Raw genomic sequence first — 26,717 nt, 5'->3', positions numbered from 1 at the left:
AATAAGATATTAAATAATAAAGTTAACTCCTAAAGCAAAGTGATTGACAGAATAAAAATATATTTAATTAAAAATTTATATTTGATATATTATTAATGTATAAATTTTATATACTATCAATAAATTAAATGATGACAATTCATTAATGATTAAATATTAACTTTTAAAATAAATGTATAATAATTAATATAACTTACTTACTAATGAGATATTATCATCTGATTCATTTCATTAATGAGTTATCATTATCTAATTTATTAACAGTATGTAAAATTTATACATTAATAATATATCAAATATAAACTCTTTATTTAATTGTGCATTTTAACTTTGCCTACCAAATGTAATAATATATGGACCAAATAATCAATATTTAATCTCAAATAATTCATAACAACTTTGTCGTTTAAGAAGAAAATAGCTTTCATTATTTTGTGACCAAAGTCGTAACAAAGAACTGTTTAATAGTGATTGAATAAGAAAAAATGGTTGACAACAACCAGAATCATTCAGAAACTCGGAGAAGCATCATGCTTTCCTCAGAGGCATATCTAGGTTCCACCTTAAATCTCTTAGACAAAGAAGAATTGGTTGCAGCAGGGTGAATGATTTTCAATTCATATTCTCCGTGGGAAAGGGCGGCCTCAAAGAAACCACCGGCATCGGTTGTGCCTTCTAAGGTGGCCATGATTCCCCATTCTTTCAACAGCTTGTCAACAACATCCCCAGTTGCCAAGTTCTTGAAATTGTTATCAGTCAAACACATCCGGTAACATCCCTCTGGCTTCCAGGCAGACCAAATGATTATCCCAGCAACACCAGGGTGGTCATGACCCTCCCTCAAAACTTGCTCTAGGTACATCGCCTGCTCATATAATGAAAATCATCAAACAAAAATACTTACAATATTGAGTATTAAACATATTGTTAACCAAGGACTAAGGAGTATTACCTGATTGGGATTGCTCTTTACATCTACTTCCGTTAGCCAAATAGGCATTTTTGTGGCAGCGAGAGTATCAAGAGAAGATCTTATGTAGGGGATGTTTGGAACACTGAAATGGGACTCTAGCCCAATAGCCATCTTGTTACCATTGGCACCAAGAAAAGTTTGAGCATTTTTCAGTTTGTACAGGTACTTAGCCGGTGTTGATGCTGGATCTCCACTCTCCTCTATGGTATTGTAGTCATTCATAAAAAGAGATGTGGATGGATCAATATTACCAGCCATTTTGTAGAACGCAGCAGAAGCATCTGGCCCAAGCTTACTTTCGAAGAAATTAAAATGCAAATTCTCATTAACAACATCCCAGCCGATTACTTGACCCTTATATCTTGACATTATTGAATTAATCCTTTTATTAGCTGCTGCTGAAAGATCCTTTGGTTGAAGAGAGGGGACCCAGCTTGGTTGGAATTTAGGATCGTCCCAGAAAATATTGTGGCCCCTGACAGAAATATGGTGTTGTTTCATTAATTGCATCATGGAATCTGCGACTGAATAGTCCTCCTTGCCTTGGGTTGGTTCGTTGCTGTACCACTTCATTTCATCCTCGAAGGTTGTGTGTGTAAACCTTGAAGTGAACCAGTTTTGGTAGGCAATGTTACCGAGGATGTTCTTGTTAGTAGCACAACCAAGTGGTTTTCCTGAAACCTTTTGCTGGATGGAAATCTTCGAGTTGGCCAGGGGGTTCCCTTGTGCATCGATTGCACGGATTCTGACCCTTCTCTTTGTCTGTAAAATTACAGCTTGATTACGAGCTATTGTAAATATACACAGCTTGATTCAATTATGTACAAACTGACCTTCTCAATGCTTTCAACTTGATGAGACTTCCACTCTTCTTGGGTGAATGGCTGCAACGAGACGCTATCAACCCAAATCTCAACCGCGGTGTTATGGCTCTGAAGAAATATATTAGCAATTAAATTCAAGAATCTTTGGACAAACTCTCGGTTTCTTTTTCTTTCTTCGGTGTATTTGCTAGATATAATTGGAGATCCCGCACCTAAAAAAAAAAAAGAAAGGACATACTTACCTCAAAGTAAAGCTCAGCAGGGCCTGAGGCATCCACACTAAGGCCACCCTTGAGCATGGACCAACACTTGGACTCGGCTACAATTGCACCAGCCTGCGTGAACCCAGTAACTGTTCTGAACACTGCCTTCACTGGAGCTTTCCCTTCATTCACTTGTATCCAAGCTTCGTTGACACAAAAATTATGGTCATTTTAAATCAATAACTATATAACAAGTACAGTAGTATATATGTATACAGGAGAAAAACGTGAAGACAATTGGCAATACCAGAGAAGGTATAGAGCTTGTTCTTTTCCAGGTAAAGCTTCTGGGAGACACCATCGTAAAAATGGTTTCGGCTACGAGCCACGATGAATTTATTGCCATTTGGTTCTTGTCTGTGTTCCATTGTGGCATTCCCAAATGTAGACCATCCAATCAAACCACCATTCAACTCCGGGTTTTTCATTATTCCTCCGCCATACTGAGGTTTGGAAGGTTGTGCCAAACACTTGAATTTTGATAATTTTGAATTTTTGCCCAAGAAAAAAATGATTATGAGAATTTTTCATATCTTATTAGCACGAAAGACTTCAATTTTTATATGCTGGTATTGAAATTTTTTAATATCAGATGGATATCCAAAATGAATTGTAAGGAAAAACTAATTACCTCAATGCTGGCTGTATAATCATAGGACATTGCCTTGGCTTTGATAAGTCCTGAAAAATATTGTACTATGTTAATTAATCGTCTCTTTTGTTTGAAAGAGTAACACTAATTTCATTAACACTGTTACAATTGTCTATTGTGGCGATTAAGGGTTTGTAATTTGTAGGCTGGATGGAAAATATGGAAAGATAGAAAATTAAAAGGGAAGAAAAATTAAAAAGAAGGAAAATGTGTTTTTTTTTTCTTCTTTCCATGATATGCTTGATAGAAGAGATAAAAATGTAATAGGAAAAAATTCCATCTATTACTTGATATAATTGAAAAACGAGAGGAAGAAAAAGGAAAATTATAGTCTTACCATTATACCCCTTGTAAGCTAAGATAAAAAGATAAAATCTAAAAAATAATGGATAATTTTGTAAATATACATATTTGATTTACATACACCTCTTTCATATCTTTTCAATTTGAAATAATTTATTTTTGTTAATAAATACGAAAAATTTTTTTTTTTTTATTTTCGTTCCTATTACTTTTATTTCCTATCAAGTACACCCAAAATAAATTTGTTTAATAATCAAACCTGCAAAAAGTATCCACAATGGCAACAACAGAAGCATACTTTCTTCCTTCCGAATCTCCATTGTTATGTATTTAATTCGATCCTGCAACCACTTCATAAAAAAAAAAAAAATCAATCACATTCACATTGTTATGAAAAAAAAAAAAAAAAGAAAAAAACCCAAAAACAATCTGCTTCCATTAGATGATGATGACTCTAAAAACATTAAACTGATCACATTAAGACTCTAACCACTTAAACATTTGAGTATAAAAATAAAATAAAAATTGATCTAAGATATATGAATGAGAGAACCTGAATTACAACGGGGTGGGAAGATTAGCTCTTGAGGAAACTGTAAAAAAAAACTTGTGGTTCCATAGATTTTATAGCCAGCCAAAAGTATCAATTGATTCAGTTATGCAATAATTTTATCCAGTTTTGGCAACACACCTGTGAATTTCTGTGCTTCTGAGTCATGATGCTTCATTTATCACATCCGTCATAATTATGTATTTAAGGCTAGTGATTAGTGAAATATATATATGGCTAATTTTGATTCTTGAAAAATTTTTTGCTACATATTTAGAAGGGACATGTTTTTTTGCCTTGTATATATCATATCCATTTCAGTAGAACAGCAATTCTTTTATTGCTTCCAGTTCATGAATGTTTTGTATTTAAATTTGCACTCATGAAATTTCCAGATATATTTATTTTTATGTAAAACATTATAGTCTATCTTTGACCAAGATGCCATCATAAATACCAATGAACTTTTATATCATTTGAACTAATTTTCAGCCTTTTTATTTTAAAAATGGATTATAAAAAAATAATTAAATGAGTAATTTTGTGATGTGCTAATGAGTACTTATTAATATCACAATATTTAATTCCTTTAAAATTAATACGAATGAGATATAATATAAAAATGGGATTGTCAATAATCATATTGTTCAATAAAGTATTGGATTTTTAATTTAAATAATTAGAATTTAAATTTTAATAATCTTAGATAAAAAATTACAATTTCTGATTTTTTTTTATGTATAAACAAATAGATAATCGCTTTTACTAAATAAACTCTTAGGTCTTGCATTATCTAAGATATCATATAGTATCATTCTATTTAAAACAATAAAAAATATCATAATTTAAATACATCAAGCTAAATTTAACAGAAATTCACTTAACAATTACGCTGTCGCTAGTTACGATCAAGATAAATGTTGAAATATTAAAAATTAGAATAAGGTAAAATATATATATAGTAACGTATATATTATTTGAGGGAGCCTGAAATGACACCCGCCTTTGTTCTGGCTTGATGGCCTGGTGTGTTTGGTTCAGGATACCCCAATCGCCACGTCCCGGGTTCGAAGGCTGGTGAGAGAAGACGAGAAAGAAGAAATAAAAGCAAAGCCAATAAAATAAAAGAGGTATTCTAAAATACCTCCCTTTTGAATTTTGATGCCCCAAATATAAATTGGTTGTTTTTCAAGCGTTCGCTTACCAAACCCTTTCCTTCCCTTCTCCAGCAAGCATGACAGAGAGCGAAAGCGCGAGCGACAATCAACGGCCATGGCAATCTTATCACACTGTGTATACCAACGCCAAAGCAGGTAATACTAACATTTTCGATCCTGACTTCTGATTCCATCATCAAATCGCTTCTCGCTTGTTCGATTTCTACCGTCAATCTGCCGTTTAATTTATTAACTCACCTCGAAATTTTCTTTCATTAACTGGTTAATTTTGCAATTTGATTATTATTGGTTAATAATGATCTTTTAGGCATGGATGGAGTTGATAAAGAGAAAGTTCAAAGAATAGTGTACGAGATGAGCAAAGGATCAAAATATTTCGAAAATGAAGAGCGAAAAGAGGCTTTTATTCGGCAAAAGATAGAGCATATGCGAGCTCGAGCTGCGAAGCTCTCCGCCACTGATTTATCTCATTATCAAAAGGTTCTTTTAAGCGATTTTTTAAAATGATGCTTTATACAATTGAATTTTTTGAAATTATATATAAGTAAACGAATAATTTGCTCTTTATTTAGGTTGTGGATAAAAGAATTTTAGAGCTCGAAGCTACACGTGAGCTTTCTAGGATTTGGTTACATGTAGATATGGATGCTTTTTATGCTGCTGTTGAAACTTTGAGTAATCCTTCGCTGAAGGGTAAACCGGTGGCTGTTGGTAGCATGTCTATGATTTCCACTGCTAATTACGAGGTCTTAATGGCTTGACATGATTCAATCGCTAATGCCAATTCGTTGCTGGAAATTTACTCTTGGTAAATGTTATTAACTCTGTAGGCACGGAAATTTGGGGTTCGTGCTGCAATGCCTGGATTCATTGCTCGTAAATTATGTCCAGAATTGATATTTGTTCCTACAGATTTCAAGAAATATACTTATTATAGTGATTTAACTAGAAAAGGTTAGATGCGTTTTTTTTTAAAACAGAGTTCTTGATGCAACTTGGGCTGTGGTGTGCTGATTTGTTAAATTGCACATGTTCCTCTATGTTAGTTTTCCGGAACTATGATCCTAATTTCATGGCTGCCAGTTTGGATGAAGCTTACCTTGATATTACTGGGGTTTGCAAAGAAAGAGAAATCACAGGTGAAGAAGTAAGTTTTTGCCATCATTTTGTTATTCTGACTGCTTCAGTGTAGGCTTTTAAGCTGATGCCTTTCTTTGTCCGCCTATTTAGATTGCTGAAGAACTCAGATCCAGAGTACATGAAGATACTGGTTTGACATGTAGTGCAGGAGTGGCTCCAAATCGCTTACTTGCTAAGGTTCTATTTGCTGTTCTCAGCATACAGTTGTAGTTGGCAACTTGCATCTGCAAATTGTCATAAAAAACTACTATTGCATTGTCAAACCAAAACTGGAATATTGCATATCATGTAGAAAATTCTATAATTTCCTATAGGAAGCTATTTCTCCATATTTTTGAGGTCATTTTTTATGTGGGATGAAAATACGGCAATCTTTTCGTTGATTAACAATAATTTGTTGTTGACTGGTGAATTGTTTTGATTACGTGTATCAGATTTAGTTTAATGGAATACAAATGTTTTAAAACATCAATTTGCCTGTCTCAGTTTATGCTTCCTAATCAAATCATCAAAAGAAAGGAATCAAACAGGATATTTAATATTATTATCATAGCTGGTTATTTACACTTTTTTTATATATATATATATTTGATTGCACCTTCTGAATATATAGGATTTTTTCTTCTTTCCCTCAGGTTTGCTCAGATATTAACAAGCCAAATGGGCAGTTTGTTTTACCAAATGATCGCATGGCTGTCATGGCATTTATATCCTCACTTCCTATTCGAAAGGTATTCCTTGATTAGCTAATCTTAAACTCTTGTTTAGGAATTGGAATTTCTGATTTGTTCATGAAGTCCTTAATATGATTTCATTTTTCCCTGAATAAAAAACAAGAAAAAATGATTTCATTTTTCACTGAATAAAAACAAGGCAAAAGTGATTTCATTTCTTAACTGGATAAAAGGTTTCTGTCTGACAAAAGTGGATGTTGAAAAAAACTGGATTTGCAGATTGGGGGTATAGGCAAGGTCACAGAAAACATTTTAAGGGGTGTTTTTGGAATCAGTACCTGTGAAGAGATGCTGCGGAAAGGCAGTTTCCTCTGTGCGCTATTTTCTCGCTCTACAGCAGGTTAGCATACTGATAAAGTGTTTCTACCGTTCAAGGTTGAGTGATTAATCATAGGAAATTTTATGAAACTGATACACATGGTGGGGATAATCCTCCTGCATTCTCTTATGGCTACAGTCTGCTGCATCAACTTTCCTTGCCAAAAACCTAGCGAACTCAGTTGAGGTTCACTTTTAATTAGAGTTTTCTGAATCATTAGGCAGTCATAGCATGTGCTACATTACCTTTGTTTAGATATTTTATTTCAAGTGATTCTGTGAACCAAAAAGAAAAGGTGGTAACTGAGAATCAATTCTGTTAAATTCTCCTAAATATAAGTGAGCCCAACGTTTCTAAGTTCTTGAATTAATTTTAAATAATCAACCCATCAATGAGGGCAGAGTGACCATCAATGTATATGTATTTCTTTTACAAGTTTCATGAATTTACTTCCATGTGTACAGAGGGAATGAGGATGATTCTCATGGGCTTTTGACCTTTTTTTTCCAAATGATATTAGATTTTTTCCTATCTGTTGGATTGGGGCTTGGAGGGACGGATATGCCTGAAGCCAGGTTTCGGAAAAGTATCAGCAGTGAGAGAACATTTTCAGCAACACAAGATGCAGCATTGCTTTATCAGAAATTAGGTAAATGGTCACGCAGAGATTGGTAGTTTCTCTTCTGTTTTGACTTTTCATGATCTTGTATTTTGTACTTCCTTAAAGGTGAAATTGGTTTTAAACCAGTTGAGCTTCAGCAATTAAATTAATAGTTTATTGAAGGTATCAGTATCAACGATTTAGCAGTTGCATTTTCATTAGAGTGGTAAGATGGATAACAGTATGCACCTCATTGGACTCTGTTTGGCTTGGGATGTTTTGCCTAGTCTCCAAGCTTGTTCAATGGTCAAATTCCATTCAGCTGTACTCCTTATAATTGCACCCTTAAGGCAGGCAACTTTTTGTTGGATTAAACTTGAGAGTTGAGTCTAATCTTGTGTATATACATATATATGTATATATATGTATATGTGTGTGTGTGTGTGTGTGTGTGTGTGTGTGTGTGTGTGTGTGTGTGTGTGTGTATAACAGTTTAGATGACATTTAGTTTTAGGATTGTCTTCGTAAAATCATTTAGCAATTTAGCTTTGTCCTGTTTGTATTTGCAGCTGATATTGCTGAGATGCTGTCGGCTGACATGCAAAAAGAAGGTCTTTCTGGACGGACTTTGACTCTTAAATTAAAAACTGCATCTTTTGAGGTACATTCATGAATCATGATGCTTTATTGCTTTTTCTTTGTTCTTCCTTCCGTATGCTCAATAGCAAGTGGCACAATGTAAAGGAATGGTTGGTTATATTTTTCAATGGGCCAATTCTGGTAACAGGTCTTTTCTCTCATTCTACCATTTTGCCTTTTATCTCTAGGAATAATGGCAATTGCATTTTATTTTATGAACTTCGTCACTTGTTATCCATTATTGGTTTTATTTCTCTTATCTTTTTAATGCCTTCCCTTTTTTTGTTCATAGCTGATCTGCTCTATAACTTTCAGGTTCGTACGAGGGCCATGACTTTGCAGAAATATATTTGCTCAAGAGATGACGTCTTAAAATATGCTTCAAAGTTGTTAAAGGCTGAACTCCCTATTTCTTTGAGACTGATAGGTAGACTTTTATATGTTGGTCTAATGTCTCTTATTTGATAGCTATAGAGTAGGAAAGAAGATATAGGTAGAACATTTCTTTGTAGTCTGCAAATTGTAGGCTTTAGAATATAATGGCGCATTTGTGTTCTTTGCTGCTAGGTCTGCGAGTGTCTCATTTCAATGAAGATAAGGGTGGTGTTCCTGTTGACCCTACACAAAAAACTCTCACCACGTTTTTAATATCAGAGGATGCTTCTAGGAGAATTGTGAATGATCATAGCTCCTTGGGTCCAGATTTGAGTGATCTTCACTTCATGAATGAAAGGGAAACTGCCCTTTCTATGGACAGCCATGAGACATGTCAGTATGAGTTTGGAAATCCATTTGAGAGCACTCATTTACCAGATATGGATGACAACAATTGCATTTCCAGTGAAAATGCTTGGGAAATGGAGAAAACTTGTGAACTTTCGAACAACAAAACTGCAGCCATGGTACTTGTTAAAGTTTATATACCAATTATATAACTATACTAAATCTTCAAGTGTTCATTACCAGTACTTTTTCTAGTGTTAGTTTTGTTCTACCATCTTAATTCTTTTTGGTTTGTCGTGTTACTTTGGTTCTCCAGTATTACTTTGTATTTATCTGTTTTATCAGGTGAAGACTGCTGATTGGATAGTGCCTACCCCAAAATCTCCTAAAAAAGAAATATTACGAGTGTCAGAAGAAGATTATTCTGTCCAAAGGGAGTCTGAGGACAGCAACCCTGACAGATTAAATAAAGAAACCTCAGGAAATGAGGAACCTTTTTCATCAAATGAGATGAAACAGTTATTTTGGGTGGATGACTACAAGTGTTCATTATGTGGGGCTGAATTACCTTCATGTTTTGTTGAAGAAAGACAAGAGCACTTTGATTTTCATTTTGCTGAGAAGCTTCAGAGGGAGGAATCTGTTTTAGACTCGAGCGCATTGATGCCAAGACAAAGGTACCACAAGTTTTAAATTAGTATTATAGTAAATAGCTCTTATTCGATGATTTTAATCAGCAAGCAACATTTTGCTATGTCACTAAATTCTTGGGCTGCAACCATGTCGATTTTTTCTTTTCTCCTCTGCCTCTAAACAATATTGACGTTTGTAATATAAGCATACTGCATTCAGGCCTGATATGCTACTTAATTTGCATGTTGTGGAGGGTTAAGTTTCTGGGTTCAATGACCTTGATATGTTAATTCTTAAGTACTTTATGAGATTTTCAGATTTCTAAGTACAAAATTAATAGAAATTTTAGATGGTATTCCTTTTGTTCTTTACATATTCCGATTAGAGTTGTGATGTTTGCATAATTCAATGGTTTCTGCTGTTCAAAATCTTCCTTGTAATGCAAGGTTCCTAGTGCACTTAGACAAATTCCCTTTGGTTTGCAAAGCGTTTTCATTGCATATCTTCACTTACAAATGTGCACTTGTTGATTTAAAAAATTTTGAAATATTGACAGGATTGTCCCGAAGGATTGTGTTGCGAGCCAAAGTAGGCGTAAGAAGCAAAAATCACAAGGCAAGCATCTGCCAATTGATTCATTCTTTGTCAAGAGCAGTCAGAACTTCTAGTACTGTATGTATAATTTTGTATATTTATAGTTCAGTGAGTAATTGTATAAATCTAGATTTAAATAAGTGAAATAATGACAAATATTTTGGTCAAAATAATAATAATAATAACAAATATAATAGTAGAAAATTTTTTTCTAGTTCCTCTTAGTAGTCCTTTATATGGTTACAGATTACAGAGTAAGTAATTAGCTAAAATAACAAAAAAAAAATTCTTGAATTTTAACATTTTGTTTATAAATAAATTTTTATATTTTTATTGTACTAAAATAAATTTTTAATTTTTAATTTACATCTAAATAAATTTTTAATTTTTAATTTACGTTTAAGTAAACTTGTAAATTTATTTGTCATTTGAAATAAGGAATCATTTAAATACAAATAAAATGATAAAGATTTATTTAAATATAATAAAAATATAAATTTATTTAAAAAAGTAAAAAAGTTCAGGGATTTTTTAAGGGATGTTTGGTTGGTATCATTTTTTCTCTAAATCACTTTTTTTCTTAGAATTTTTTTATTTGATTCTTTAGTTTGTTAGAAAAAAATTTTTGCATCAGAAATTTTACATTTTTAACGGTGTTAAAAAGGGAGAAAGTAAGAGAATAAACTTTTTTTTGTTCTTGAGCATTTTAGATTTAAGAAGGAAAATAAAAATTTTATCCCATTTACTTCCATTTAATTGTATTTTTAAATTATATAAATTACGTTATTGATTTTATAAGTGTAATAATTTTATATGCTATTTTTTATTTAATTTTTAGAATTTAACAAAGATAATATTTTTAAGATAAAAATATAATTTTTGTTAAAATTTTGAAAACAATTTATTTTTCAAAAATCAATAAAATTAATATAATAAATTATTTTATTAAATAATTTTATATTTTTCTAATGAAATAAAAAAAATTTACATTTAATAAGTATAACAAAATTTAAAAATCATATGTTTTTAATATTATTTATTTTGAGAAAATTTTTTCTTTCAAAATTTAGAAATTCGCAATCAACACTCCGTTAATATTTTAGTCTAAATAATTCATTTAATTTTCGTTTTTCTATTTTTTTCATTTCCATTAGGCTTAAAAAAAAAGAAAAAAGAAATGTACCAGATACTGATCGGAAATGTTGATCGCACGCCTGCCACGTTTCACAACGAGTAAACATCGAATGAAACACGAGATTTTATTTTTCTTTTAATGTACGAAATTTGAACCAGTGGATTAAAATCCTCTCAGCAATTAAATAAACAAATAAATAAAGAAGAAGAAATCCTCTCGCTCAAAGCAAGAAAAAATGGAACTAACAAACATTTTTGCAGTGTCCAAAATCTGCTATCCGAATCCCAGAATTCCGTGCAGAACCCAAACTGTTGCAGTGTCTCAGCTTTCAGTTTCACCACTCCAATCATCCTCAAACCAAATATCACCGAAAACCCATTTGAATACTCTCCAAACAGGCACCAAACCATATGATAGAACTACAAGCAATGTCATAAAAGAAGCCACTATCAGTAAACCATCCATGTCTGATATATTGGCCTCCTCTAGAGCTCAGAACTTTGACCTTCAGCTCCAAACTTTAGGACCCTTCTTCAGGATCACTGCCAAAAGCCTGGACACCAACAGGGAACTTGGAAGAGCTGAGGGGCTGATAAGGGTCTGGTTTGGAGGTAGAATACTGCACCTGGATTCCATTAGACTCAAGAGAGAAACGCTGGGCATGGAAAGATCAATTTTTGGTATCGGTTTGTTCATTGGAGCTGTAGCTATTCGGTACGGATATGACTGCGGTTGCAAGACTGCTGAGTTGCTTGCCATCAATGACTCGGATCTTTACCATTCCAAGGTTCTTGCCTTACTCAATACCTCTGGTTTCTGTTAATGATATTTTTTCTTAAAAGTAAATCTTCTTTGTGGCTGAATAGTGGATAATGCTTTATTTTGATGTTCTTTTGAACTTTCAGCTCGTTAGGTTCTACAAAAGGATTGGGTTCAAGGCTGTGCATGAAGTGACTGGTTCAACAATTGGGGATATGCCCCACATGCTAATCTGGGGAGGAATTGGAACTCGAATGGATGCCAGTGTAGAGGAGCTTCTAGTAAAATGGTGCAGCAGGCTCAAGTCTCAGAAATGATTCTGCCACAATCTGATGTTTTAAAAACTGAAAATTTTGTTAAATGAAACCTAACCATCCCAATATCTAGTTGCCTCGATGATATTATTTAGCACTGCTATGAAATTGTGGTTTACATTTTACTCTCACCCTCTGAAGTAGAATCTTGGCGGGCTAAGACTGAAGAGCAGTTTCCATCGGCAGATTACATGGGATTAGTCCATAAGGGAAGACCAAGACAGTGCCTCAAAGAGTTTTATCAGCAGTTAGAATGCTCGAGCTGATTATAGTCATTAGACCATCTTCCAAGCAATTGGACTACAGCTAGTCCTTCAACTAGATAATTGATGCGGCAGCTAAAGTAGTGATCACTTGTGAAGGGCTAGAATATTATCAAGCTTTTGTGACTAGTAAGACCTGTCTTCTCCTATCTCCATGCTCTCTCTTTTCCCTTTTTTTAACAAGAAAAAACTGCCCATGCTTTGAAAGTATTCTTTAAGTGCCATCTTCTGGACATACTCGAACTGCCATCCATTATTGTGATCATTTGAAATTGTGCTCAGTTTCAATTAATTTGATTGAAGTAGTTTTATGCATAGATTGCATTATGTGCATTATTTATTATGATTATGGTGTACATAATACAGCCTCACGTGAATCGGATTTCAGCTAATTGATCTTAATATTTTGATTGGTAATCTTTTACTGACCCAAAGGCCAATGTTAATCAAGCTTTTTCCATTTCAGAGAAGGATAGCCATGCATCCTCTCAACTTAGCAATAATAATTGTTGCAGATTAGAAAGAATCTTTGTTGCTGTTGAGAGAGCTTCAAAGCTTGAGAGCAAGAGCCAATCCTATCCTAGGGATCTTGTCTAGAGCCCTCGTGTCAAATTCACCAGAAACGTTTAAGCATGAGATTGGTTTGCTTCTATGGAGTAGGAGGGCCCGCAGCTTCCCCTGATTGTTAAGTGTTGCCTTTACTGTTGTTAGATGATCCAAAATGCATGATACTCCAACTGCAAGGGAGTTTTTGTTTTTGGACAACCTCCTAGTGACCTCTGCCACTGCAGAAATCTTCCTTGAGTGGCCAAATTGATGCGCATATGCCAGTCTTAGAAGGTCACACTTTTCAGCCCTGAAATTTACAAATCAAGAATCAAGCACTGAAGTTTCCCCAATAACATGATGCAACTTTAGCAATGTTATGTCAGCAAAAGGTATTTCATTTATCATTATTAGCTTAAACTAGGAATCAGTTGTTGTCAGTTGTTAAACGGATAAGCATCAGAATGGGAGCAACAAGGTAATTACAGAAATTTATTCCTAACCCTTGCAAATTTTGATAATAAATAAGGTGGATTTCTTCATGGTGTTTGCAATTTCAAGTGAAGCAACACACAGAATTATCGAAGCATTGCAACTCGGCTTAGTCACTGAAATGCCTGCATCATACTGGGTAAACCTGTGAGAAGCAGTCTTGTATTTTAACTCCATTCCAAACGCAATGCTTGAAGTCCCCATAGTTGCTGAAAGCATTACATCAGGGGATTGGCTTAGGCCTACAGAGATGGATAAGGCAGCATTTCTACAGAGATGAGGGAATTGAAGGTTGAGCTGAAACAAAAATGAAAACAACACAATTCTGCAGTTAAAATCTTTTTGAATGACCTGAGATATTCGGTGACTCATAATCTCAATTATGTGAACCTTACCTTGCTAGAATTGTAATCAGGAAATCTCACTGAAGCTTTGATATTTGTGGATGGCAAAAACTCACCCCCAAGAGTGAGTGTTGTTGAAACCTGACGTTACAGAAGTAAAAACCAGATTCTTAGAATTTAAACCAGTTCACAAAATCTGAAATGCAGAAGCAGCAAAGTAAAACAAACACCCACACTTGATTTTGTATTAAAGTTTACATCAATTGCAGCATTCCTGTACTTATATCGTGCTCCAATATTTGTGCTTGATCCTCTTCCTTGTTTCACTGCCCTTGAAGTTAAAATCTGGAAAGAGTATAGTGTAGAAGATAGTTTCTCTCAAAAATTTTGTAAGGAACTGCGTATAATAAACGCAATGTAAGTGAAATATCAAATAAGGAGAAGTTTCAAAACATACCACTCCATTACAACTGTGGGTGGAGATGCTAAGTGTCTTATCCAGGCTATAGCCCTTTCTAAGCAAATCTAGAAGTTCAATAACAACAGAATGCTTTAGGATTTGCAGGAATATTCAAACAGAAAAGTAGTCTTCCAACAGGGAATAGGTGTTTGCCCTTTGATCAGGACATAATATAATTAAAATACTATATAAATCTTCCATATTTAACCAGCTTGCAAGACGAATTGGAACATGTACAAAAGGAATTGGTAGAAATGGTTTTAAAACAAGGCCTTGAAAACTGCAGGCCTAAAATCAGAGAACGAACACAAGTTCCCAAACGAGAGCAATCCCAAAAAAGTAAAGAGATGAAACAAACCATTGGCAATCCTTTCAAATTCAGAGAGAAGTCTTGGTCCTGAACTTCCTGCTTCTTGCTTGTGTCTTTTACTCGTGTTCTTTCTCTTCTTTTTCCTCTGATGGCTATTGCCCATGCTTTGCAGGACTCGTAAAAAAAAAGACAAATAACTAGATACAGAATGAAAAGGAAGACTCACCGGCCGCTTGAAAAGCCCCAAGTTTCCCAAGAATAGAGTAATAAATAAAATAGCTTTTCCTATTCTGTCAGCATTTTCTGCACTAACATATTGTTTATTTCTTCTACGATCTGGTCTTCTTTTAAGAGTCTGTTGACTGAGCTCGTGGATAGAGATCTATTGGTTTACCAAGTTTTTCATAGTCAAAATGTATCATGAATGGCAATTGGTAAGAAATCTCCTGTCATATAATTGTAGCTTTACTTCTGTTGCTGACCTGAAACACCTCATCTTCGTGGCCTAACCATGTTTTTTCTTCAGTTTATTTAGGAAAGAGATTCCAACTTTACTTTTTAACCAAAAAATCATACACCTATCATCATTTCAAACGCTTGAATGCTTTAATTTTAATTATGAATATCTTCTCAAAAAAAATAAAAAATTAAGCGTGCATCAACCCTTACAATGAAAAATCTCAGCTACTAGTATGTATTCATATGGGCATGTCCCATATCATATACACTTAATAAGTAGTAAGATAGCATAATTCAAGAGTAATTCACACAAATTGTAAAATTCCGAAAAGACAATGTACCAAAGTAGAAAAAACACAACATTTATAAACTTGCCTTTTCTTTTAAGGGATTTAGAAACTAGCCTTGAACATATTTTTTACAACTTCATTTACCGTACTATATGTTTTCATAGATATCCATTGGACCGTTTGACCTTAAACCACAATAGAAGGTAATTTCTTTTCTAGCATAACTTGTGTTCTTTGTTTTGGTCAAACATAAATTTTGTGTTCTTAATCTCAAGATTTGATTATTAACTTTTAAAGTTGAAGCCTCAAATTTTAGTCCCTTTATTAGTATTTCCTTTTTCTTTTTTGGCTTAGAAGGAGAGGAAAAAAAAAAAAAAGCCCACTACATTCCATTTTCCTTCCAATCCTCCAAAATTTTTTAAATAAATCTTTTACTCATTATTACTTTATTTTCTTCTATTTTAACTCCATCCAAACTTTTTGTAAAGTAATTTTATAAATTGAATTCAAGACTTAATTAAATTATTTTATATAATTATTTTTAAAATTAATATTTAATAAAATTAAAATTAAAATCCTAAGAGCAATCGATATTTTCAGGACATGAGCTCCTTTTTATAGAGAAAAAAAATTATAAATTTCATGTTTCTACGTTAAAAAAAAAAAAAGAAGTCCCATGATTTTTTTCCGATAAATATAAAGGCCCAGGAGTCAATTTTTTGATAAATTAAGAAAAAACCCATGATTTATTCATGTCCGAAAGTGTAATCGAACGGTGATGATGAAATGATGAAATTTAAGTTGTAGGCTTAAAAACAAAGCGGGATTCTATCACAACATAGCCCTCCCCACCTCTACTTCGTCGATCCAACTGGGAAGCAAAGCAGCCCTAGAAAATTTCACTCTTCCAAAGTTGTAAAGCAGGGCAATGCCTCGCCGAGAGGGTAGAGATTCCGACTCCAGGCGGCACCGTTCAGGTTTCGACCGTGAACCCAGGTACTCCCATCCACTTCTCTCAACTATTTTCCAACGGTTGATTGGAAACCAAATGCAGCCTTGAATTATAATATTATCTCAATTTATTGAGTTGGGTTTTCAATATTGTTTAATTTTGATATCATAGTGTTATAATCGTAAAGAAAGTGACTCATTTGTTGTTTTTGTATATGTTTAGTCCTAAGAGGTCTAGGAGGGATGGGAAACCTGAGACTGAAAGAGTGGTCTCCAACGCTGATGTTGGAGACAGGGTAGACCAGGATAAGAAGCAGCGGCGTCGGTTACAAGATGCTTTACCCCTTGAGGCCCCGTCAGCTCCTGATTCTTCTAAGATTGAAAGTGTGATTCTGAATAAGGAATCAGATAGGAAAAACAATGGACGCCATGAAGGAATTAAACATTCTTCTGATCCTACTGAAGTACCTCGGTCTAGATCCTATTTTCAGGTTTTCAATCCAATATGATATCATTTCATCAGCATGCACTCCTTTTATTGCTTGGTGCATGTTCATCATATGATTAGCGGGTTTAGTCTAATCTTTTACCCTGTTGAATTTCATCTACTGAAGTTTTGGATTGCCTACGATGTGGCGATGGTTTTCCCTAGGAAGATTATGAATAAAGCTGAAGATTTGTCATTTGTCTGCTCTCCTAGAGTTCAGGAGTATAACTTTCAGTCCTATAGTCATTTAGTATATGTGTTGAATGACATTGATCACTTTTGTGGTTCAATAATTGAGCATCAGAATGGGTCTAAATACAACAGATCAATTTTGCGCATAGCCTCCTACGAGAAACAAATCAGAGATTTGACTTTGGTAGGATTGTCAAACAAGCTTATTATGTTGCATAAATCTTTGCAAATTGAAAAAATAGTCATCCCCATGCATCTCTCTGCCCATGAGTTTACAGAATTTTGCTTTTATGGAGCAGCAATCTGACATGGAACTGAATAATGATTACTAGCTCGAGTAAACAACCTGCATTTCACTTGAGTTTAATAATTGGTTGTTATTCAGTGTGTGTAAACCTTTTTTCTGGGCTGATGTAGTGGAATTCTAGTTCGGCCCCACTTTGAATGGTCCATTTATATAACAATCTTAGGCTTGCCTGTGCATGTCTTATAACAGCACGATGAGCGTGGTAATGCCACTCAAGCTGGTCAAAGTTTTGGTCAGAGAGCAGCTAATGGTTAGTTGTCACTTTATATGATCATGTTACCATGTCGTATTGGCCTTCATATTCAGGTTACAGATATTACTTGTCAAAACAGTTGTCCTGATATTATGTTTACATTGCGGGGAACGGTTTTTGCGAAGCTTTAACAGCAGTCTCTTGTTATTAAGAAAAAGGAAAAGGCAGTGTTCTCTTGAAAACTATTAATCAAAAATTACTTTTACCCTTTTCAGAGCGTGGATGGTGGAGAGATGCAAAGGATCAGCATAATGAAAGGGAGACTAAAATATATCAAACGAGGCAAAGAGACGAGAAACCACAAATCATTGGGGATGGCAATGATGAGTGGCGCCATGATAGGTTCTTTGAAATGGAGGTTGATGCACTGCCACAGCCACCATCTACCAGGAAACAACCTGCATTTAGGGAGAAGAAGATCCTGGCAGCAACTAAAAGTACTGACAACAAAACACAGGAGCCGGAAAAGGCAAACCATTCTGGCCATCAGGTATTAGGAAGTGAAAGAAGAGTGGATAGGGACCGCAACCCCCAACATTTGGACAGACAGGACAGACTCTCCGCTGGAGATCAGGTTCCAAACAGAAGAGAAGCACCCAGAGGTGGATTTTCATCACATGAGAGGCATGGAGATGGTGGTGGCAATTTCAGGGGAAGAGATAGATTCAGTGGCAGGCAGGGGTACCGTTCAGGTGGTACTCGTGTTGAGAAGTGGAAGCATGATTTGTTTGACGAGGCTAACAAGAGTCCTCTCAGAAAGAACGAGGAGGATCAGATCGCAAAGGTGGAATCACTCTTGGCTTCTTAGAGCTCAAGCTATGCTCTCACTGGCCCTTTGGTTTGATTATCAAATGTCAATGGTCTTTGATCGAAACATTTTTCAAAGCCCAAAGTTTTTTTTTTATTATTATTTTGTTATTTTTATCTTTGTTGCTTCATTCCGTTGTGTTGTGTTTCAGGTGCAAAGTTTTTCCATGTGTTTATGATTTCAACTCTTTTGTAGTGGCTGAATGACAGAATTTGAACAATTTGGCTTTGTTTGGATGCTTTTAAATGCAGTCTGATTAATGCTTGAATTATTGTTGGAAAGAATGGGGGCTGATCACAATGGCAGGCAATTGTATTGTTTTGCAATTGAGTCTGAAGTTACTCCATATTTCTTCCGAACAATTGGTTTCTGCAAAATCATAGCTTAAAATACTATAATATGGTCATTGCTTATAAGTACCGCGGGAATGGGGTAAAATTTTTGACTGAAGAAAACGACGTCGTTTTATAGCCCCACTCACCCGCAGTATATAAATAAATCCTCAAAGCGAGACCAGCAACAAGAAAAAAAGAAGCAGCAGGTGCTCAAAGAGCATGGCGACGCATCGATCAGTGTTCGACGCTGCGGAGCTTAGGGCCCAGTTTAATGATGCGGGAATCAACCCTCAGTTCATCCCTTCTATTTGGAAGTAATTTGCTCTTTCTCCACATATTTATTTATTTATTTGGGGATTCTGAATCTTTTATGGTTGATGAAGGTATGTGCTGCAAAACCCTGGGTGCGAGCTGGACGAAATTCCCGATTTGCCCTCCTCTGCTTACCCTCTTCTTTGCTCCAAGTTCAAGCCCCTTACTTCCACCGTTCACTCTGTTTTGCACTCCACCGACGGCGTCACCGCTAAGCTCCTTATCAGACTCCAGGTCTTTTTCCTTTTTTTAAATCATAAGAATAGTGCATTTCTCCTAGAACTAGAAGCTTGAATACTATTTAGCACTTTTTAAAAAAAAATTTTAACTTTTTATTGCAAAATTTGATGACCCTTTTTATTATTGTCATTAGAATGGAGCTTTTGTAGAGGCAGTGATTATGACATATGATACCCGTTTAGGTAAATATGGAGGAAAACCTCGTCCTGGCGGTCCTAGGTCGACATTGTGCATTTCATCTCAGGTATTTGCTGTAAACCATTGCTTCTGAAAGTAATTTGTTTAGTATTGCTCCTTAAATTGTGCTAAATGTTTTTTTTTTCTTTTTCTTTTTTTTCATACAGGTTGGATGCAAAATGGGTTGCAAATTTTGTGCAACTGGAACTATGGGGTTTAAGGACAATTTAAGGTCGGGAGAAATTGTGGAGCAACTGGTTCATGCTTCTCGTTTGAGTAACATACGCAATGTTGTTTTCATGGTAATTATTTTATTTTCATGCTACTTCTGTTTGGTAAAACTTTTTTTTCTGTAAAGTTGTGAAATAGAGTGCTTTATGCGAAGCATTAGCCATGCTGTTTTGTGAAGATTTCTCTTTGAAGATTATGAATTTCTGTTTTGCATTGGATCATTTTGATTCTTGCATAGTTCATTTGGACCTCGAATTTTATAACTTCTTTTTCTTAATTTGTAATTGGTGGTGCCATCATTTAATCTATTTATTACTATACTACCGTTAGTCCGTCATTCTGTGGCTGTCTGCTGTCATTTCTGAAGTATAATACTATATCTTGTCATGTTGCTAATGAAAATAATGATGGTGGCTTAACATTTTTGGTGCCAGCATCCAAGGTAGTTGGGGATTGTTAATGGTCATGAAGCTCTGCTGGGTTGTGTAGTGAAAGCTCTTTTTTTGAAATGTGGTTGAAATTTCCTTCCTATTATTTTGTTAGGGAATGGGAGAACCATTGAATAACTATACTGCCTTGGTGGAAGCTATTCGCGTCATGACAGGATCACCGTTTCAGCTGTCACCAAAGAGAATTACAGTATCAACGGTAATTCCTCCAAATTTTGCTATGGTAGATATTCATAACAATTGTATTATGTATCATCTTTTTTATCTTAATGTGATTTTTTTTTTTTTTTTGCTGCACCATAGCATTCAATTGGCTTATTGCCAGTACTTGTTTCGCCCATCTGAGTTGCAATATGGCTTTTCTTTTGCCTTTTTCAAAGAGTGAAATCTAGTCACAAATGATACCATACTGGGTGTATGGTTCATTGCCCGTATTTGAAATTGATTAGCCATGGAGAATTATGTTATTCTATGTGATTAAATTATGGTCAAGTTGACTAGGTGCAGTTAGAGTTTGTAATATTTTCTCTTTTACTTCTTAAATGAGTTTTTATTGTTTTGGAGGGGTAGAAAAAGGAATAATTTCTTTCAAAAAGAACAAATTGCTTATGACTGCTGTCAGCACCCAACTTACTAGCATTGTGATTGTATCTCATTTAATGTAGGTTGGGATTATTCATGCTATCAACAAACTTCATAGTGATCTACCAGGTTTGAACCTAGCAGTATCATTGCATGCGCCAGTCCAAGAGGTCCGTTGTCAGATAATGCCTTCTGCAAGGGCTTTTCCTTTGGAAAAACTTATGACAGCGCTGCAAGCATATCAAAATAACAGGTCGCAGTTTGTAAATAATTCTGCTTATAATTAGGTTATGGTTTTGAAGCTTGCACTTCTGCAGTTATTCTGAGAGCCATAACTTTTGGTCTTAAACTTTCAGTCAGAAAAAAATATTCATTGAGTACATCATGCTTGATGGGGTGAACGATGAAGAGCAGCATGCACACCAGCTTGGTAAACTGCTGGAAACTTTTCAAGTGGTGAGATCCTAAATTAAGCATATATGCAGATGGTTTTTTGGTACTTTCACTACTGTAAGCAAGTATTCATGTGTGTCTCTGTTTTTTTTTTTTTTTTTTATGGTTGGGGGTGCAGAGTAAGTAAGGTTTCTTTTTCTCTGGGTTGGAGATGGGTGTAGGGGAATAAGGGCAGTCCATGGGGATTGCGTAGGACATTATTGGTGATTCCTTAATGGCCTCAAATATATTATTGAATGCCAGTCAAACTTATTAGCGAGGAATTAGGCTACTGGGACTACCAAGCAAATATGAAAAATATTGTTTGCGCAGAACAGAGCATATCAGCTAGTTTACAGAACTTGTAATATATTTTTAGTTTATCAGTTCATAAGCTAGCTGCAAAACTCTTCTTAATCTCCCCTTTTGAATTTGACCAAGTGACTTTTGAAGCAGGTGGTAAATTTAATACCATTTAATCCAATCGGTAGCTTTAGTCAATTCAGAACCAGCAGTGAGCAGAAAGTATCAGAATTCCAGAAAATTCTTAGGGGTACCTATAACATCAGGACAACAGTTCGTAAGCAAATGGGTCAGGATATAAGTGGTGCATGTGGTCAGCTGGTAGTGAACCTACCTGATAAGAGATATGGTGAAAAAACAGGTCTCATAACTGACATTGAAGATCTTCGTATTTGATGTGCCAAACCCCTTTCAGGTGAGAGTTTTAAAAGAATGAAAAATTGACATTGAATTGCTAGTTTGCAACTACTTATAATATTGTTTAAATTTTAGAATAACATCTCTTTATCTGCAGTCAGGCATTGTTCTTAGATAGATTCTATCTCTCCCAAATTTCGCAGCATGTGCATTTAGCATGTAATTATGTGGTTTCTTACCTTCTATTTTCAGGCGAGTTAACGAATCATACTCATCATGATGACTTTGAAGAAACCTTATCAGGATGATGCTACTGCAAGGAGTGGGTTAAACCATCTTGAAGATGTCAAAGGTCTTGAATATTCATCAATTGGATATCATAAGTTCACGTGTCAGAGTTTAGATGTGTAACAATTTTGTCTATATATATCTGTTACTGGTTTCACCATAAGAAAGACGGTAGTAGATTTCACTTAAGAGACAGAGAGACTCTTGGATAAAGTCTCTTATAAGCCCTAATCTTTGGGGGCATTATCATTTAAAATCACAAAAACGAATTTGTTTCCTTTCTGTTTCTAATCTGAAGCGGCTCATGCTCATGAACTACAATCTTAACTTGGATTCATGGGGAATATGAAATGCAAGCAACACCAATGTAGCAGGATGACACATTCATGAATCTAGACAGTGACTTGACACAAAATGCTAATGTGCTATTTTGCTTTGTTCAGAGGCGACTGAATTTTTTTCCTTTAGGTATAATTAGGTGCTTTTAATGCATCAGGTAGTCTAATTTACGATAGTATGCAATGCTTTGTTACTGATCAGCCTCATTACTCGGTGGGGTTGGAACCTAAGTGTGGCAAGTTCCCTCTATCCTATATGATCCTCGAAAGATTTTCATCGACGAACCTAGCTAGGTTCTCTCCGATTGAACTGCAGTTCACTCTTGTTGCTGCTATGCCTATGCAGTCCCAAGTTCTTGTTTCGGGCGTTCCTACTTGCTAAATTTTCATTTTGGGTTTTCAGGTATTGATAAAGAATGAGCAGGTTTATGGTTTATAGGTGTGTAGCGAACGTGAGAGAGCATTTAGAATTGGCAGATGATGATGTAGGTGAGAGATCATCCTGACGTGTAATGGATATAAAATGGTAAGATAGGTTAAACAAATCATTGGATTGACATCCAACCAACAAAGCACTGACAAGTCATAAAATATGTCTGTCGGTGAAATTTTGGCTGTCTTAAGACCAAGCAGGGCCATTCAACTTTGGATTGCATTCAATCTTGGATTCTTCTGCCTTTTTTTTTTTAACATATTTTTTTGGTTGGATTTGCAAACGCGTTTGTGGGAAGGTTCGTTAAATTCTCACTACTATGTTGTCAAATCACACAAAGTGGATTGAGAAGAAAGCAACAGAATTAATTAATTTTGAGTGTAGCTAAGAATTTTCTTTTTCTTCCTTCTCGTAAAAGGAAAGGATTATCTGGGAAATTAAAAGCTCCTTCAAGGTTCATAAATTGAAAGCAGGAAACGACGGATGTTTCAAATTATAATCATCTATAGTAACAGCTCCACCAAAAGTACCCATTAATCGGTAATCACAATAATGTAAAGCTGTTTGAATGTACAATTAAAGGCAAAGCCACCATTTGCCACGAAAAACTTTACCCTACTTTACAACATTTGCACTTGCTGATCGGAACAAATAATATAAACAAATCAATAAAACCAAACAGTACTCTTTTTTTTTTTTCTTTTGTTTTACTTTTTAAACGCATAATCATCGTCGTCGAACATCTGAAACATGAACAGCATTCGCCTTCGAAGTTTGCTGATGAGCATAGGAACCAACATTTGAGCCAGCAACCCTTGAAGGGTAGTTTACAGAAGAACCGTTGTTGTAGCTCTTTGCGCTGAGGAAATCAAGACCTGACCTCTGCTCAAAAAACTCCACGGTTGGAGGCTGGAAGTCTGACCTTGTTCTCCTGTGAGAAGAGCCCTCCACGGACTCCTGCTGTGGCTGTCCAATTAACAAATGGTAGCTACGGCTAGACCCCATGGACATTGACCTGTAACGGTGGCTAGGTTTTTGCTTCCTCATGGCACGGATGAGATAAGGAATTAAACCTTCCATGACTACTTGCTCTTCTTTTCTTTCTCTCTTCTCTTTGAAAGTTAAAATTTGGCTTTCTAATCGTGTATGAAACGCACAATGAAAGAGGTATGTTAGAAGAAGATATATTTATAGCAAAGGTTCGTTGTTGACAAGTTGACATTAATGGAGTATAGTTAAGGATTTTGAATACGTGATTAATGACGTCAAAATCTTTAGGACCCATGTTTCCATTTCCATTTGTATTGGTTGTTAGGACTTTTCTACTAAAAATTAAGTTCTAAAGCAGAAGAAAGTTAAATCATAAAATGTATTTATCAGTGGGAGAGCCTTTCAATTAAACTCGCAAATAAATCTGAAATATATGGATAACGTTTGCTAGTTAATTAAAAGAAATTTGAGTAATTTTCCATTGTCATTTCATTTTGAATAGCGTATGTTCCTCACCAGTATGCTTTACATAGAATAATAGTGCTAAAAGAAACGTGATATGTTTTAGACTTTTATGACAAGGGGATAAACATAAACATTTTCTCAAATTCATGTCCATTGAAATTTTCGATAGAGACGAAAAAAACCAACCAAGAAATTGACTTTGTCATCCTAGGCAGTGCGGGACAGCTGAGCAGATGCTGTATGAGATGGCTGTGGCAGCAAGGCAAAATTGAATAGTTTTCATTTTTTTTTTTTTTCACAATTGGCAAGCAAGGGCTTATCTGGGTATGCATTCTTTGACCGCTTTATTGGAATGGAGCGGCCCTACGTGGCAAATGTCATCCCAATCCATTTGTTCTGATAAAATTGTCCAAGAAGTTTGAAGTTTCCAAAACAATAAGCTTCTTGGAAATTAATTTGATTTTGGTCAGCCAAGCTTACAGGGGATTCAAGTGATGATGCTTGCAATTATATTATTCCAAGTAGTGTCTACCTTTGTTATGATTTTTTATACTCCATCCGTTGAGGTCAAATAGAAGGGTCCAATGGGAAAATTAAAAAAAAAAAATTGATCACGTTGGTTCGAATGAAGCCAATATCCCAACAATTATTTTATGTTAAGAAAACTTCCACTAAACCACTGCAATTTAAATTGTCACAGTTACTGAACATTTCTTTTTAATAATTTGTTTGTGTTGGAAGTGAGACAAGGGTAAGCTAGCATTTGCAAGAACATAAAAAAAAAAACATCAGGAGAAGTCGAAGGTCGCCAACTAGGAATGGCAGCCAAGTCAGAACTTATAGATTTTGACTCAATTTAATTTTACAAGATCATTTTTTTAAAAAAATCAAATTTTAAGTTGAGTTGAATAATAAAAAAAAATTGAAATCAAATTTTAGATAAATTTATTTTATTTTGATTTAATTTAATATATGTATATATTAATATTTTTATTTTTTATTTAATTTTACATTTTTATATTTATTTAAATTTATATTTATATTTAAAAAATAATATTTTAATAATTTCAAATTGAATAAAATATATTTGTATATAATATTAAATCAAATTTGAATATAAAAATAAAAAAAATTATTGAATCAATTTAGCTGCGGATAAGAAAAACTCACTTCACTTTGATTCGATGCCATCCTTATCTCTAACAATTAAATTAATGTTTGAAAGAGACCAATAAAACCAAAAAAATTTTGAGGGAATGAGAGTGAAATCAGGGGCTTCTATCAAAGCTAACGTACAGAATTCAAAGGAGTAATTGTACTATATAAATGTCTTTTTCTTTTTAATGAAAACGTGGAAAGCACCAAATCAACAGGGTGAGCCATCTAATTGGGATGGCTCTATATAAACTACCATCAAAGCTAACGAAAAAGACAAGTAATTGTTATAGTATTTGGTACATAAAATTAGCTAACCATGACATTGATGTGCATACATAGTTAAAGTTACATCATATATTCGGGTTTCAACCAATCTTTAATTTGCTTTGATTTGGATTTTGGGGCGGCTTACTTAAAACCAGCCTGGCATCCAAAATGTTGAATCTGGCCCCTTGAGAAACTTTTGTAATAATTAGGTGGATAAATGATATATCAATATTTATAAATTATGTGAGTTTGATTTTAATAAAATTTAAATTTTATTTGAATAAAATTTAAATTTTATTTGATTATTATTGAGTCGAGTTTAAATAATTTAATTTATTGATTGATCAATGTGTGAATATTTATATACTCAACTCGAATTACTTGTGAGCCTATTCAAATTTTTATATTTTAATATATTTTAATTATTTTAATTGATAAAATATCTTAAATTTTAGTATAAATAATCGAACTTTTATTGAATATAAAAATTAAGTTTATTTTTACATGTTAATCGAATTTAATTGAATGAGTTCAAGTAGCTCAATTTTTATTTTGAATCAAACTCGAACTGAAAAGATAAAACTCAATCGAGTTTGAGTTGAATTTTAAACTTCAAATTTAGAGTCAAATTAGAACTTAAATTTAATATTATATTGACTCGAACTCGATCGATTACATTTCTAAATCTAACCATAGTTTACTTAACGGTTGAGTTACTTGTTTAATATAGTAGTTTAAGTTATTTTCAAAAAGAAAAATTACTTGTTTGATCTTTGTTAAGTACAATGAAGTTTGAGAGAAAAAAAATTGAAATGTATTAAAATTTGAATATTAAATTTATTAAATATTATTTTTTAAAAATAA

At 34.3% G+C, this 26,717-nt stretch overlaps 7 protein-coding genes across 12 annotated transcripts; 4 read left to right on the top strand and 3 right to left on the bottom strand.

Moving 5' to 3' along the window:
• Window positions 1-505: 505 nt before the first annotated feature.
• On the bottom strand, window positions 506-3,898 carry LOC111308052 (endo-1,4-beta-xylanase 5-like). The gene is made up of 7 exons (XM_089751637.1): window positions 3,275-3,898; window positions 2,692-2,741; window positions 2,308-2,530; window positions 2,040-2,203; window positions 1,807-1,905; window positions 953-1,735; window positions 506-865 (listed from the first exon to the last, which is right to left on the bottom strand). The coding sequence occupies exons 1-7, from the start codon at window positions 3,369-3,371 to the stop codon at window positions 506-508; spliced, it is 1,776 nt and encodes a 591-aa protein (XP_089607763.1). The 5' UTR covers window positions 3,372-3,898.
• A 799-nt stretch (window positions 3,899-4,697) lies between these two features.
• On the top strand, window positions 4,698-10,340 carry LOC111309021 (DNA/RNA polymerases superfamily protein). Of its 2 annotated transcripts, XM_022907777.2 has the most exons (14): window positions 4,698-4,878; window positions 5,051-5,223; window positions 5,316-5,489; window positions 5,574-5,697; window positions 5,790-5,890; window positions 5,974-6,060; window positions 6,519-6,614; window positions 6,837-6,957; window positions 7,457-7,585; window positions 8,107-8,198; window positions 8,492-8,603; window positions 8,744-9,078; window positions 9,245-9,576; window positions 10,089-10,340. In XM_022907777.2, the coding sequence occupies exons 1-14, from the start codon at window positions 4,800-4,802 to the stop codon at window positions 10,198-10,200; spliced, it is 2,067 nt and encodes a 688-aa protein (XP_022763512.2). In that variant the 5' UTR covers window positions 4,698-4,799; the 3' UTR covers window positions 10,201-10,340. The 2 variants fall into 2 exon arrangements, with proteins under 2 accessions (XP_022763512.2, XP_022763513.2); XM_022907778.2 differs by lacking the exon at window positions 5,316-5,489 and having other exon boundaries at window positions 4,699-4,878.
• A 1,034-nt stretch (window positions 10,341-11,374) lies between these two features.
• Window positions 11,375-14,273, top strand: LOC149519911 (uncharacterized). Of its 4 annotated transcripts, XR_016329741.1 has the most exons (4): window positions 11,375-12,048; window positions 12,167-12,726; window positions 13,113-13,535; window positions 13,673-14,161. XR_016329741.1 is itself a non-coding variant. In XM_089747263.1 (2 exons), exons 1-2 carry the CDS (start codon window positions 11,497-11,499, stop codon window positions 12,335-12,337), a joined length of 723 nt encoding a protein of 240 aa, XP_089603389.1. In that variant the 5' UTR covers window positions 11,375-11,496; the 3' UTR covers window positions 12,338-14,273. The 4 variants fall into 4 exon arrangements, 1 of the variants encoding a protein (XP_089603389.1); XR_016329739.1 differs by having other exon boundaries at window positions 13,113-14,273; XR_016329738.1 differs by having other exon boundaries at window positions 13,064-14,273.
• Window positions 13,147-15,251, bottom strand: LOC111309022 (mitochondrial outer membrane protein porin 5-like). Its single transcript, XM_089747259.1, has 6 exons — window positions 14,798-15,251; window positions 14,437-14,504; window positions 14,214-14,324; window positions 14,031-14,120; window positions 13,718-13,932; window positions 13,147-13,453 (listed from the first exon to the last, which is right to left on the bottom strand). Exons 1-6 carry the CDS (start codon window positions 14,910-14,912, stop codon window positions 13,147-13,149), a joined length of 906 nt encoding a protein of 301 aa, XP_089603385.1. The 5' UTR covers window positions 14,913-15,251.
• A 991-nt stretch (window positions 15,252-16,242) lies between these two features.
• On the top strand, window positions 16,243-18,780 carry LOC111309018 (uncharacterized). Its single transcript, XM_022907775.2, has 4 exons — window positions 16,243-16,494; window positions 16,673-16,940; window positions 17,625-17,685; window positions 17,904-18,780. Exons 1-4 carry the CDS (start codon window positions 16,427-16,429, stop codon window positions 18,494-18,496), a joined length of 990 nt encoding a protein of 329 aa, XP_022763510.1. The 5' UTR covers window positions 16,243-16,426; the 3' UTR covers window positions 18,497-18,780.
• Window positions 18,781-19,017: 237 nt separating this feature from the next.
• LOC111309017 (Radical SAM superfamily protein) lies at window positions 19,018-22,479 on the top strand. Of its 2 annotated transcripts, none has more exons than XM_022907773.2 (9): window positions 19,018-19,145; window positions 19,215-19,377; window positions 19,517-19,627; window positions 19,728-19,862; window positions 20,335-20,439; window positions 20,906-21,075; window positions 21,179-21,278; window positions 21,711-21,972; window positions 22,167-22,479. In XM_022907773.2, the coding sequence occupies exons 1-8, from the start codon at window positions 19,051-19,053 to the stop codon at window positions 21,951-21,953; spliced, it is 1,122 nt and encodes a 373-aa protein (XP_022763508.1). In that variant the 5' UTR covers window positions 19,018-19,050; the 3' UTR covers window positions 21,954-21,972; window positions 22,167-22,479. The 2 variants fall into 2 exon arrangements, with proteins under 2 accessions (XP_022763508.1, XP_022763507.1); XM_022907772.2 differs by having other exon boundaries at window positions 20,335-20,463.
• Window positions 22,480-23,436: 957 nt separating this feature from the next.
• Window positions 23,437-24,157, bottom strand: LOC111309019 (uncharacterized). Its single transcript, XM_022907776.2, has one exon. It carries the CDS (start codon window positions 24,051-24,053, stop codon window positions 23,700-23,702), a length of 354 nt encoding a protein of 117 aa, XP_022763511.1. The 5' UTR covers window positions 24,054-24,157; the 3' UTR covers window positions 23,437-23,699.
• Between the last annotated feature and the right edge of the window lie 2,560 nt (window positions 24,158-26,717).

This window comes from Durio zibethinus, chromosome 2, assembly GCF_047325235.1.
Source record: "Durio zibethinus cultivar Kanyao isolate XHJ-2024 chromosome 2, ASM4732523v1, whole genome shotgun sequence".
NCBI classification, from domain to species: Eukaryota; Viridiplantae; Streptophyta; class Magnoliopsida; order Malvales; family Malvaceae; genus Durio; species Durio zibethinus.
The sequence above is the reverse complement of the archived record's forward strand: the minus strand, read 5'-3'. Positions and strand labels throughout refer to the sequence as shown.

Bases quoted from the DNA above. Each gene is read 5' to 3' on its own strand.
- LOC111309017 (XM_022907772.2), top strand. From the start codon at position 19,051: ATGGCGACGCATCGATCAGTGTTCGACGCTGCGGAGCTTAGGGCCCAG. The intron at 19,863-20,334 runs GTAATTATTTTA...TTATTTTGTTAG, and splicing joins TACGCAATGTTGTTTTCATG to GGAATGGGAGAACCATTGAA. The intron at 20,464-20,905 runs GTAGATATTCAT...CATTTAATGTAG, and splicing joins TTCCTCCAAATTTTGCTATG to GTTGGGATTATTCATGCTAT.
- LOC111309019 (XM_022907776.2), bottom strand. From the start codon at position 24,053: ATGGAAGGTTTAATTCCTTATCTCATCCGTGCCATGAGGAAGCAAAAA.
- LOC111308052 (XM_089751637.1), bottom strand. From the start codon at position 3,371: ATGAAGTGGTTGCAGGATCGAATTAAATACATAACAATGGAGATTCGG. The intron at 2,742-3,274 runs GTTTGATTATTA...AATATTTTTCAG, and splicing joins ATTGTGGATACTTTTTGCAG to GACTTATCAAAGCCAAGGCA. The intron at 1,906-2,039 runs GTAAGTATGTCC...ATATTTCTTCAG, and splicing joins CTGCTGAGCTTTACTTTGAG to AGCCATAACACCGCGGTTGA.
- LOC111309018 (XM_022907775.2), top strand. From the start codon at position 16,427: ATGCCTCGCCGAGAGGGTAGAGATTCCGACTCCAGGCGGCACCGTTCA. The intron at 16,495-16,672 runs GTACTCCCATCC...GTATATGTTTAG, and splicing joins GGTTTCGACCGTGAACCCAG to TCCTAAGAGGTCTAGGAGGG. The intron at 17,686-17,903 runs GTTAGTTGTCAC...TACCCTTTTCAG, and splicing joins TGGTCAGAGAGCAGCTAATG to AGCGTGGATGGTGGAGAGAT.
- LOC111309021 (XM_022907777.2), top strand. From the start codon at position 4,800: ATGACAGAGAGCGAAAGCGCGAGCGACAATCAACGGCCATGGCAATCT. The intron at 4,879-5,050 runs GTAATACTAACA...ATGATCTTTTAG, and splicing joins GTATACCAACGCCAAAGCAG to GCATGGATGGAGTTGATAAA. The intron at 9,577-10,088 runs GTACCACAAGTT...AAATATTGACAG, and splicing joins GCATTGATGCCAAGACAAAG to GATTGTCCCGAAGGATTGTG.
- LOC111309022 (XM_089747259.1), bottom strand. From the start codon at position 14,912: ATGGGCAATAGCCATCAGAGGAAAAAGAAGAGAAAGAACACGAGTAAA. The intron at 14,505-14,797 runs GTTTGTTTCATC...TTGAACTTCTAG, and splicing joins ATTTGAAAGGATTGCCAATG to ATTTGCTTAGAAAGGGCTAT. The intron at 14,121-14,213 runs GTGGGTGTTTGT...CTGTAACGTCAG, and splicing joins ACTTTAATACAAAATCAAGT to GTTTCAACAACACTCACTCT.
- LOC149519911 (XM_089747263.1), top strand. From the start codon at position 11,497: ATGGAACTAACAAACATTTTTGCAGTGTCCAAAATCTGCTATCCGAAT. The intron at 12,049-12,166 runs GTTCTTGCCTTA...TTGAACTTTCAG, and splicing joins CGGATCTTTACCATTCCAAG to CTCGTTAGGTTCTACAAAAG.